Source organism: Cupressus sempervirens, chromosome 6 (genome assembly GCF_028749045.1).
Source record: "Cupressus sempervirens isolate cs-2001-9-10 chromosome 6, ASM2874904v1, whole genome shotgun sequence".
Lineage (NCBI taxonomy): Eukaryota > Viridiplantae > Streptophyta > Pinopsida > Cupressales > Cupressaceae > Cupressus > Cupressus sempervirens.
In genome coordinates this window covers 1193744-1205204 of record NC_143123.1, presented here as the reverse complement: position 1 = coordinate 1205204, position 11461 = coordinate 1193744, and the positions used below count along the sequence as shown (strand labels likewise).

General features: G+C 35.7%; 1 protein-coding gene across 3 annotated transcripts; it reads right to left on the bottom strand.

Moving 5' to 3' along the window:
* Positions 1-3595: 3595 nt before the first annotated feature.
* On the bottom strand, positions 3596-9136 carry LOC149550668 (pentatricopeptide repeat-containing protein At4g30700-like). Of its 3 annotated transcripts, none has more exons than XM_089786224.1 (4): positions 5680-9136; positions 5443-5504; positions 4874-5005; positions 3596-4727 (listed from the first exon to the last, which is right to left on the bottom strand). In XM_089786224.1, the coding sequence occupies exon 1, from the start codon at positions 8909-8911 to the stop codon at positions 5861-5863; it is 3051 nt and encodes a 1016-aa protein (XP_089642350.1). In that variant the 5' UTR covers positions 8912-9136; the 3' UTR covers positions 3596-4727; positions 4874-5005; positions 5443-5504; positions 5680-5860. The 3 variants fall into 3 exon arrangements, with proteins under 3 accessions (XP_089642350.1, XP_089642351.1, XP_089642353.1); XM_089786225.1 differs by having other exon boundaries at positions 3596-4713; XM_089786227.1 differs by lacking the exons at positions 3596-4727; positions 4874-5005; positions 5443-5504 and having other exon boundaries at positions 6205-6336; positions 6445-9136.
* Between the last annotated feature and the right edge of the window lie 2325 nt (positions 9137-11461).

Below are 11461 nucleotides of genomic sequence, written 5' to 3'. Positions count from 1 at the left end.
TCTTTGTCATTAATAAAGTAATGATTTCTCTCTATTTGGATGTCTTTATTTGGGAAATAATGTTATATTATAAAGTTCAAATGAAATCCACTTTAGGTTTCTTTTAGGGTTCAATTGGCCTTACCGGGGGGATATAAGGAGATGGTAACCTAAAAGTGAGTATCTTTTATCATATTGTCAACCTATTTTGGATGCCATTGCTCTAGAAGAGCATTCCTCACCTAAGACGCAAACCCTAGTGTTGAGAGCAGATTTGTTGGGACATAGCCCTCAACAAGATCAGATTTGAAGGTTCTTATGCATATAGTTTGATCAAGGCAGGGGATCGATTTCTAGTATTGCAGTCACACTTTGTAGGCAATGGATTTTTAGGGAAGGCAGCCACTTTGGTTCAGCCTGGCATTCTTTATAGCAGCTCACTTGGATCCCATTTTCAGCTGGCATCAACCTTGTTTGAAGCACATCTGTATTGGTATGTTTCTCAAATAAATCAGATTATGTTGGATTAATATGTATTATTGCATATGATTTCTATCACTTCTATTTTATCAATTACTGTTATTTATTCATTGTAATTCCTATATTCTAAAAAATACAAAAAGAAACAACATTCCTCTGCAACTTCTGTCTAGCTCCATAAGATCAAAGAAAAATCTACAAGAAAATATAATTTATATAATTAAACATAATAGCAACAACAGAGCAATAATCCATTTGGGATATTTCATGTTTAGAAAAACTAATTTAAAAGGTTGTCAATGGTATTGAACTTGTGTGTTCCACCAATTAGAGGAATCAATGAAACTAAAACTATCTTGGAAAGATTCCATATATGTTAAAAAATCACAAACTAGTTGCCAAGCCTTCCAATGGATTATGAAGGGGATGAAGCCCTCATCTAAGAGAAAGGAGCCATCAAAACTTTATCAATCCATCCAACCTCATAACATTTATTATTAGACATAGCAATCACAATATGGTGGTGGAGAGTTATTTTCCAAGGTTCTTCCCTAGTCATGGCTCTACTTATCCACTTAGTAAATAAACAAGCACCTTAAGTCTTAGGACCTAAAAAACCAAACACAATCTATCTTTAAGTTGTATGTAATGGAGTCAAGAAGAGGCTTTGAAACTTGACTTTCCATCTTAATTAGACCAAAAAAATTGATGGATTGTTTTATTTAAATCAGCATAGACTTTTTTAGAGGGCATCCAACAAGAGGAATAGTACATGTGAGAAGTCATTAAGATAGAATTAACCACCTAAATTTTCCCAACATGAGATAAGAATTTGTTCCCCCAATCGATGATTTTAGTTATCAATTAACTAAGAAGCAATTCCACATCTCGAAAAGAGCGACCCCAAATCAAATGGAGAGACCAAATATCTAGTCATTTGACCATGATTAATTTGTTTCCATTTTTAGGAATCCAGTGAGGAGCTAGATTGAGATTAATCATAAGAGATTCAATCTTCTAATGGAATGATTTTCATCTTGAAACCAAGAAGTAAAAATTTAGAACATTCAAATCATTATTAATCTTTGTTTCAAAATTTTGGATGAAAAGTTGTCATTAACATTATTAGTAATTTGAGTACCTTTGATGAATTTCAGTTGATAAAACTTCTTAAGGAATTGCCCCAAGACATCAACAAATAATGCATAAAGAAAAGGAGTTAGTAGGCAATCATGTTCAATCCAAAGCTCAAGGGGTAAAGCACCATTTAAAGAATTGTTAATATCTAACTAAGCATTAGCATCCTGGAATAACATTTGAACATGTGAACAAGTCTAGGGACCAAAATACGACTATTGCAACAATTTGATGTTAAATCTCCACCTCTTTCTATCATAGACCTTATAAAATTTGAGCTTTACAAGTTAAGCATTCTAACCTATTTGTTGAGCCTATTCACAAAATTCCTTGCAAGAATCAAGTTATTAAGAATTAATCATCCACCAAGACACCTAGTATGTTTAAGTCTAACAATCCCTTTGACTATCAGTTTGATTGTTGAAGATAAAGCATTGGCAAATATTTTATAAGAAGTATTCAATAAAATGATTGGACGTCGTCCAAAGATAGAATCCTCATACTTGCCTTTAGGAAGGAGTCTAATTAAGACTTTGTTGATTTTTGGACCAATCAAACTTTTCTCAAATCTTTTGGATAAACAAGGTAGAAGTCCTCCTTAATATGTCACCACCTTAATTGATAAAACTCAACAAAAAGCTCATCCATCCTTTGACTTTTGTTAGGGTCCATTGAAAATACAACATTTTCTACATTCTCAATAAAAAGGTTCCAATTGAGAAATTTGTTGTATTCAACATCCAACTTTCTACAAATCACACACTTGACAATGTCCTCCAAGTTCAATTAAACATCTTGCCAATAGGAATTCTCCGTAAAACAATTTTTGTAAAAGTTATTAAACATATCTTTCATGTCATTTAGATTTGTAAAATCTTGTCCAAAATCATATTGTATTAGTTTCAATAAACAAATCTTATGTTTATAATTTAGGTGATCAAAAAACTAGTTAGCACCTCTATTACCTTCAATAACACAATGCAATCTAGCTCTAATTTTTTCCCCTTGTCCTATATGCATTTCAAAATTGTGAAGTTGAGATTCAATAACAACTATAGAGGTTTGAATGGACAATCGCTAAGGTTAGACATAAGCAGAATCCTTCTAAATTTCAACTTTCATTTGGGATATTTCACTTTACGTCTTCGTTGCCAAGGCAATCTCCTACCAAAGGAGTACAAAAATAAAGCACTTTGAGAAATATCAACTTGCCACCAATCTATGTAAGACTCTCCTTTTGGTTTTGGAATGGAATTTGGAATACCAACCAAAGCATACCACAAAAACAAAGCACATTGAGAAATATCAGCTTGTCACCAATCTATGTAAGACTGTCCTTTTGGTTTTGGAATGGAATTTTAAATACCAACCAAAGCAGACACATTTGAATGAATCTTCAAATGGAAAGTGCTAAGCTCAAAAGGGAAACATGTAATCCAATTTGTTAGCTTCCTCTTTCAAAAGACAAAGGATAAGAAAATTATTAGAAAGAAGGGCAGAATAGTCAACTTTCACCCAACATCAATTGGAAACATGGGGTGGTTGCCAATTAGGAGAGATGTGAAACCTATCAAGCCCACTAAATTATTTCCTATCACTCTCAATTTGCAATTAGACCAGGTAAACAAGTTTTCGTTACAACTATAAACCTTTTATGAATAGGATCTATAACTCTCAAGGAGTTCCAATGGTGCAACCACTTATCAAATTCTTCATTGCTCATCTTGACAAAACCAAACCAGCTTTGATCAATGCAATTCCACCATGTTGAAGTCTCCTCCAACAATCAACATAGGGCAAATTAAATCATTCATTCCCATCATTCACATCTCTCCTTGTTAATGTTCAAAGCGTAAACAAAATGGAAACCAATAGGTTTTTCATTGATGAATGACAAACCCCATACACAACAATGCAAAGAGCCCTATCTTTTGTCAATGGGAAGCCTACTTTCCCAAGGAACTAAACCAATAATAGGCCCTACTCTTCCTTCTCTGAGTTGCATGAAGAAAAAAAACATTTTTCTAGACATTAAATAGAGAAGAAAGAAGTCAAGAACCATTCAACTTGACTTCTTGTAAGAATACAATATCAAGTTTGCATTTGGCAACAGCCTCTTTGACCTCATATTTGTGATCAGGGAGAGAGATATCTCCCACATTCCATGAAATAATTTTATGCTTCATTATTAGGCATACTAGGGAAATCCCCATTTTGTAGTTGAACATCAAAACAATTGATAAAGTTAATATCTTGTTCTAGAGAATTAGGCTCCTTCGTTGCAGGTGGAGACATTGATCTTTGTCTCAAGGAAATTTACGAGGAACTTTGATTAGCAGATGGAGAAGGAGACCTATGTCTCATTTGAGATGTTTGAGACTCAGAATAATGGTTTCTTGCAGCAGAAGTAGAGGAAGGTAGGTTCTTTTGAACACCGATTTGACCGCTATGGGAGTCGAAGGATTTTGCAGGTTCTTTCTCTTTCTTGGCCATTCTCCAACCATTAGTCATAATGGCATCCCTCTATCATAAAGTTTTTTCAATATGCAAACTCTCATCTCCAGAAGCTTGTTGTACCTGAGGCTCTATATGCATTAAAAAAAGGCATAAGAATTGTTTTTACAACTGTCATACTAGTGGCAGCAACCATTGTGGCCTGAGAAAATTTATTCCTCCTTACATGACAATCTCCAATAAGGTATTGATACAAAAAAAACATGCATTTGGCTTCTTCAAGTACACAAGAGGCCATAAAAAATTAAAGCCTGGCCCTATCAGTTTAATCTCTTCATCTAGCTAATTAGTTGAGCCCACTTCCACACATGCTCTAGGGTCAACTCTCATATTTATCTGCATTATTCTTGCACCATAAAACTCTTCCAAGTAAGAAACTATTTCTCTTAAGAAAGGACAAAAAGAAAGATTTTAAAAAGTGACTTGATCCACAGAGGGCATTTGGATCTGGGGGGCCTTCAGGGTCAAACTCTAAAGTCCATGCCTGTAGATAATACATCTACCCACAAATAACCCAAGTACCATATTGTAGAACAGCCTGAACATGGTCTGTGGATCTAAATGTACAAGCCACGTTACCTTTTCCTAGCCTCCTCAAGATTTCTATCTTCCAGCCCCTGTTTTCTCAAATTAGTTTTTGTCCATTAATAAAATTCAATTTCAATTGGAATCTGCCTAATAAAAAAGAGAATCATAGATCTATGTTGATACTCAGCTACATAATCAACCACATCATCAGGATGTGTAAATTCTAAAACTTTACCTGGATGCTTGCTCATGTTCTCCATCTCTTCACTGGCATTGTCTTCCCTCTGGGTAGATCCATCCAACTTTCCAGCATTAGTTTAAACAGAACCCATGCCATTAACCAACACTTCATTCATAATTTCAGTTCCTACACCAACAGGGGCATCGTGAGAATCTATAAATAATAACTCTCAATGTGTAAATTTTTCAAATGTGTACCTATATACCAATTAGAACATTGATCCATTTGTGATTTTGTTACTTCTTCATGTATAAAATTTTAATAGTTTGTTTCTAATCAAAATTGAAATCAAATTAACCAAAAACTGTTTGTGGATTCACATATCTATTAGCTATCTCACTAAGCAAAGGACATTAAACATTATTAGAAACAGGTAATCATAAATGAGACGAAATCTACATGCACTTAGATAAAAATTAGATAGTTAATCTCCAATATATACAATAGATAATACATATAATCCAAAGAATAATTATACAAAATTTTTAAGGGCTGATTGTGAGCCATCCTCTCCTGTTTTTTATCCGATCAAACATTTTTCCATTTACCCAAGTATACCTCACCTTCTATTTTTCCCGTTCCCACCACCAACTCCAACTTGTCATTTCATATATATAAAGATTTCCTGAAAATAATTTAATGAAACAACAGTGTTATCAGAAAACATATATATGATGGATACCCAAAGCAGATACAATTAGCAATCCACATTAGACTATGCATCCAATTTTAGAAAACCAGCAACATAATACTCAAAAACAAATGATACTTGTAAACTTTAAAGAAAGTGAAAATAAGACCTTGTTCCTTAATTACTGCCACATTTCGTTACGGTGCACATTCATATCGTGCAGGCCTGTTTTTGAGATTGTTTCATATAGAAACGTTGATAATAGCTGCAAAAACAGTGCCCCTGTTTAAAATGATTGAAACAGTTTGCCTCTCTCACAACAATTTATCTTGAAATTTGTTCATTTAGCATCACCAATAATCACTGCAAGAACATTGTCCCTGTCTAAAATGATGAAAACGGTTTGCATCTCTCACAACAATTTCTCTTGCAACAATTTTGGAGATCAATTTTGTTGCAGTATGACAATCAGCACATACTCGAAGATTCTTTACAACCCTAATAGTTGTTCCAGGAGGTGAGTTTAACAAACCAAATGCAATTGCCAACTTTTCACTATGGTAGGAGAGAAATAATTCTTTTTCCTCCAGTTCCACATCATTATTTGAATGTCTTGAATCTGGACAATACCCTGCAGCCTTCATCTCCCACTCTAATTTATCTAACTTTGCATAGATCTCCTGTGTCTGTGGATGTCCCCTATCTCCTACACAAAAAACATGTACCATTTTATGGCTTTCAATCCAACTACATCCAGGGATCTTCTTAATTCCTCTATCTTTCATCAATCTCCTTACCATTTGAACCTCACCCCACCTGCCCATTTCTGCATAGATGTTTGAGAGAAGAATATAAGTCGCAGTATTTTTAGGATCCAAATCAAAAAGAAGTGTCGCTGTAAATACTCCTAAGCCTATATTCATATGTGACTTACAAGCACCAAGAAAACTCATCCACACATTTGCCACAGGTTTGATTGGCATCTTAACTATAAAATTTAGGGTGTCCTCAAGATAGCCAGATCGGGCAAGAAGGTCAACCATGCAAACATAATGATTAGTTGTGGGGGTAATCCAATAAAGGTTACTCATCTGATTGAAGTGTGTACAACCCTTCTCCACTAAACCTGCATGGCTGCATGCAAATAGAACACTGGCAAAGGTTACGATGTCAGGACATGTTCCAGAGTACTTCATTAATTCAAAGATTTTGAGAGCATCCTTGGAAAATCCATTTTGTGCATATCCTGCAATCATGGTGTTCCATGAGATGACATTTCTTTGAGGCATTTGGTCAAACAGCTCACGTGCTTTGTCTATGCTTCCACATTTTGCATACATATCTACCAGGGCACTTGCAACTACAACATCCGACAATAATCTCTCCACCATGATGCTTTGATGAATGTCCATACCCTGTTCCAAAGCTCCCATTTTAGCACAGGCTGGAAGGATGCTGGCAAAGGTTGTGGAAGTTGGTTTTACACCTGTCAATTGCATTTGCTTGAAAGTCTCCAAAGCCTTTTCAACAAATCCATTTTGTGCATATCCGACAATCATAGCGGTCCATGAAACCACATTTTTTTGAGGCATGTTGTCAAATAGTTCACACGCCTTGTGCATACTTCCACACTTTGCATACATGTCAACCAGTGCATTTCCAACTGTAATAGTTGAGAAAAATCCACTTTCAATTATGATTTGATGGATGCCTTTACCCAATTCCAAAGCTCCCATTTGTGTGCAGGCAGAGAGAATGCAGGCAAAGGTTGTCGAATTTGGCTTTACACTCGCCAGTTGCATTTGCTTAAAAGTTTCATAGGCTTTTTCAACAAATCCATTTTGTGCGTATCCTGCAATCATTGCATTCCATGATACTGTGTCTTTCTGAACCATTTTGTCAAATAGTTCACATGCCTTAGCCATGCTTCCACATTTTGCGTACATGTCTAGCAGGGCAGTCGCAACTACATCTGACAAAAATCCCCCTTCCATAATTGCTTGATGGATGGTCATTCCCTGTTCCAAAACCCCCATTTTAGCACATGCTGGAAGAATGCTAACAAATGTTGTGGAATTGGGCTTCATACCTATCAATTGCATTTGCATGAACGTTTGTAAAGCCCTGTCAACAAATCCATTTAGTGCATATCCTGCAATCATGGTATTCCATGAGACAATATCTCTTTGAGGCATTCTGTCAAATAATTCACGTGCCTGGTCTATGTTTCCACATTTTGTATACATGTCTACTAGAGCATTTCCAATTATAGTAACTGGAAAAAACCCACTTTCAATTATGCTTTGATGGATGACGGTACCCAATTTCAAAGCTTCCATTTGAGCACAGGCAGAGCAGATGCTGACAAAGGATACCGAGTCTGGCTTTATACCCGCCAGTTGCATTTGTTTAAAAATTTCTAAGGCATTTTGAGCAAACCCATTTTGTGCATAGCCTGCAATCAGCGCATTCCATGAGACCACGTCTCTTTTGAGCATTTTGTCAAACAGTTCGCGTGCCTTGTTCATGTTTCCACATTTTGCATACATGTCTAGCAGGGCAGTTGCAACTACAACATCTGACAAGCATTTCTCTTCGGTTATGCTTTGGTGGATGTCTATACCAAGATCCACAGCTCCCATTTTGGCACAGGCCGGAAGGACGCTGGCAAAGGTTGCGTAATCTGGCTTCACACCTGCCAATTGCATTTGCTTGAAAGTTTCTAAAGCCTGTTCAACAAATCCATTTTGAGCATATCCTACGATCATGGCATTCCATGAGATCACATTTCTTAGAGGCATTTCGTCAAAAACTTCACGTGCCCTGTCTATGCTACCACATTTTGCATACATATCCACCAGGGCAGTCGAAACTAACACGTTTGACGAAATTCCTCTTTCCTTTATGCTTTGATGGATGTCTGTACCCTCTTCCAAAGCTCCCATTTTGGCACAGGCTGGGAGTACGTTGGCAAATGTGAACTGATCGGGTTGAAAACCTGTTCGTTGCATTTGGTGAAACAATGTCACTGCCTCCTGAGGAAACCCATTTCTTCGGTATGCTGTAATAATCGTATTCCATGAGGCACAGTCTCGATCTTTCGTGAGATCAAAAACTTTTCGAGCATCTACCAAACTCCGGCACTTGACATACATGTTAATAAGCTTATTCTGAAAAGTGGTGCGTGTAGCAAATGTAAATTGCCTGTGAGCAATGAAAGAATGAATTTTTTTACCTTGAGGAAGCGCATTCTTGAGAATGCAGGTCTGCAACAATTGAATATAAGTGAAGTCGTCTTCAGGGGGATTGTATGTAGAAAGCAAAATATACAGGGCTTCCTTCAGCTGGCCCTCTCTACAGAGTACTCTGAGTTTTTGCTGAATTGGGGAGCGCTCTGACATTTTGTGATTATAACTGGAAGGTGAAACGTGTGTAGTGTTACTCAAGTTCCATCTAACCCAACGACATTGCTGATCCGGAAACTGGAACGAATTTTTTAATTCAGTCGCCTATTTCCTCATTTAATACACGAATTGCAAATCTAAATTGTTACTTTGAAAGCAGGTCTGCTATGGAGAAAAATGTCCAGCACATGATCCACGCCTGGAAACTAATTCAGAGGAAATTCTCACATGGTAAAAGAGGATAATTTTTATCATAGTAACATAGACAACCATATGATAAATGTTAGATTAGAAATAATAATAATAATATAAATAATAAAAATGGAAAAATGTCTTAATTGTTAGCAAATTGAGGTGTTTGTTTTTCTTTTTAGAAGTTTTAGTTGGTTATTTGTTTTTCAATTTAATTGAACTACTCACAAGTTGCTTTTTAGCTTGAGTGTTTCTTAGAGGAGAAAAAAGTTGGTTAGAGTAAGTATATTGAACTAGTTCTTATATGAAGATTAGATATGTCTCACGTCTAGCTTTCCATAAGTCATTGATAATTTGGTAGTAACTTTTTCTATGAATTTTGAAATAACATCATCTTGAGCAGTAATATCAAATAAGGCATCTTTTTATTTAATAATGATTGCAAATGTGAGAAATCATAATGACTTGGTGATGTATGAAAAGAGCATTCCTAAAATGCATGTTTGACATGTCTAAGAATTTGGATATTCAACATTATAATGATTAATTTGAAGAAATCTCAAACAATTCTTGATAGAGATCTTAGTTTCGGTAAGCTTCAAAGCCACCATTTAAACATTCATTGCAAGCATTAACTTCAAAATATAATTGTTGAGTTCAAGGCAAAGCTTATTTGAAAACTTATATTGTTGATTTATATTGAGTAAAGGGATATAATAGAGCTTGAAGAAAGGATCCATAGAGTTGGGAAAGCTAATATCAACCTTTGAAAGAAATTTAAGGTTAGGTTGGAGATAGTTTGAGAGAAGGGGAGTAACATGGGAATAGACAAGGGTAAGTGCTTTTTTGTCTTTTGGAGAAAAATTAAAGAAAATTTTGAGATGATCCTAAGAACACCATTACGAGGGGGTAAGGCCCAAATATAGTTGAGAGAATGAATACCTCTTTCAAACATTTAAAGGCATGAGAATGAGAGGTTGTATATAACAAGTGGTTTATGTTAGAGTAAAATGTTAATTTAATTTCATTTATTAAATTACCTTTACCCCTTTCTTAAGATTTCCCTTTATGCACTTGCATTTCCATTTAATAATTAACTAGTAATTAATAAAATGTTATTTACCTGTTAGGGTTTTCCTTTTAGGTTTTTCGATCTCCTTCTATAAGGATTCATCTTTTGTAAATATCTCTCATCTTTTCAGTTTGATAAAAGAATTTGTATATTCTTAGAGCCAAACTGTTCCCTCTTCTTTGTCGTTTCTTCTCTATGACAGGTTATTGCATGTAGGTGTTCTTCGGGTTTTGTAGATTTGTATTGTTCAAAGCCTACATGGTATCAAAGTCTGACCTGTTGTAGCCTATTCTTATTTGGAGGAAAAAAGGAACGAGATTTGATAGAATAGATCTAGTATTTTTTGTGAAAAATTCAGAGCACTTTAAGGCCAAACAGACCTCATAGTTTGATTCAGAAGACGTCAAAACTCCCATTTTCATATAAAACTTGTCGTGGACAAAGTTGACTGGGGAGGCACAAAACAATTTGCATATTAGGGTTGTACGGCCTCTGGCATGCACTCTGAGGCGGAGAAAATCAAAAAATCACAAAAAAAAAAAAAAAAAATAGTCTTTTAACCACAACGATTTGCTGCAAACCGCAGCTGTCTTTAAACTACCACGATAACCCTACGAGGTTACCATCACCTACAACAGTCTTCATCGTATCTCACCGCCATGACACCGACCACCACCAGTCGATGTGCCACTCCGACGCTACCCAAGAGCCTCCACTGCCCACCCACCACCACCACTCTGCTCGCCCTCCAACCTGTGGTCACATGGGGGGGAGGAGGGCACTAGGGGCCAACGCTCTTCTTCTTTTTTTAGCGTTCTAGAGGCCCTAGTAGTCTTTTCACTCTAACTTGAGCATACGGAGGTGTTTTTTGGATTCGAAAGAATCATCGAAAAGTTGATTCAAAGATGCAAATGATGGTGAAGGTAAATTTTTTATTTGTTTTAGTGTAGTACTTGTTTGTTTTCTAGAAGTCAGATGATGTTTTCTATCTTCTAGGGGGCATAACTTGCTTGTTTTAGCTTTTATTTTCAATATGAAAGAAGTGCCAAAAAGATCTTCTCGAGCCTTATCCATATTCTCTTTTATTTTCATCAATATTTTTCAAAGGTACATGTAATTCTCAAATTAAATTTTTTTTGCTCTCTTCTTGTTTACACATTCCTTCTAGCAGTTGGGGTTCAATTTCTTGCATTGTGGGAGGTGTTTTGTATTATTATTTTTGTTCTTTACATCAGTAAATCAGAAATTTTTCAAAAAATAATCCAACACCTTCTAAAATAATG

Coding starts and splice junctions, on each gene's coding strand:
- LOC149550668 (XM_089786224.1), bottom strand. CDS start 8,911: ATGTCAGAGCGCTCCCCAATTCAGCAAAAACTCAGAGTACTCTGTAGA.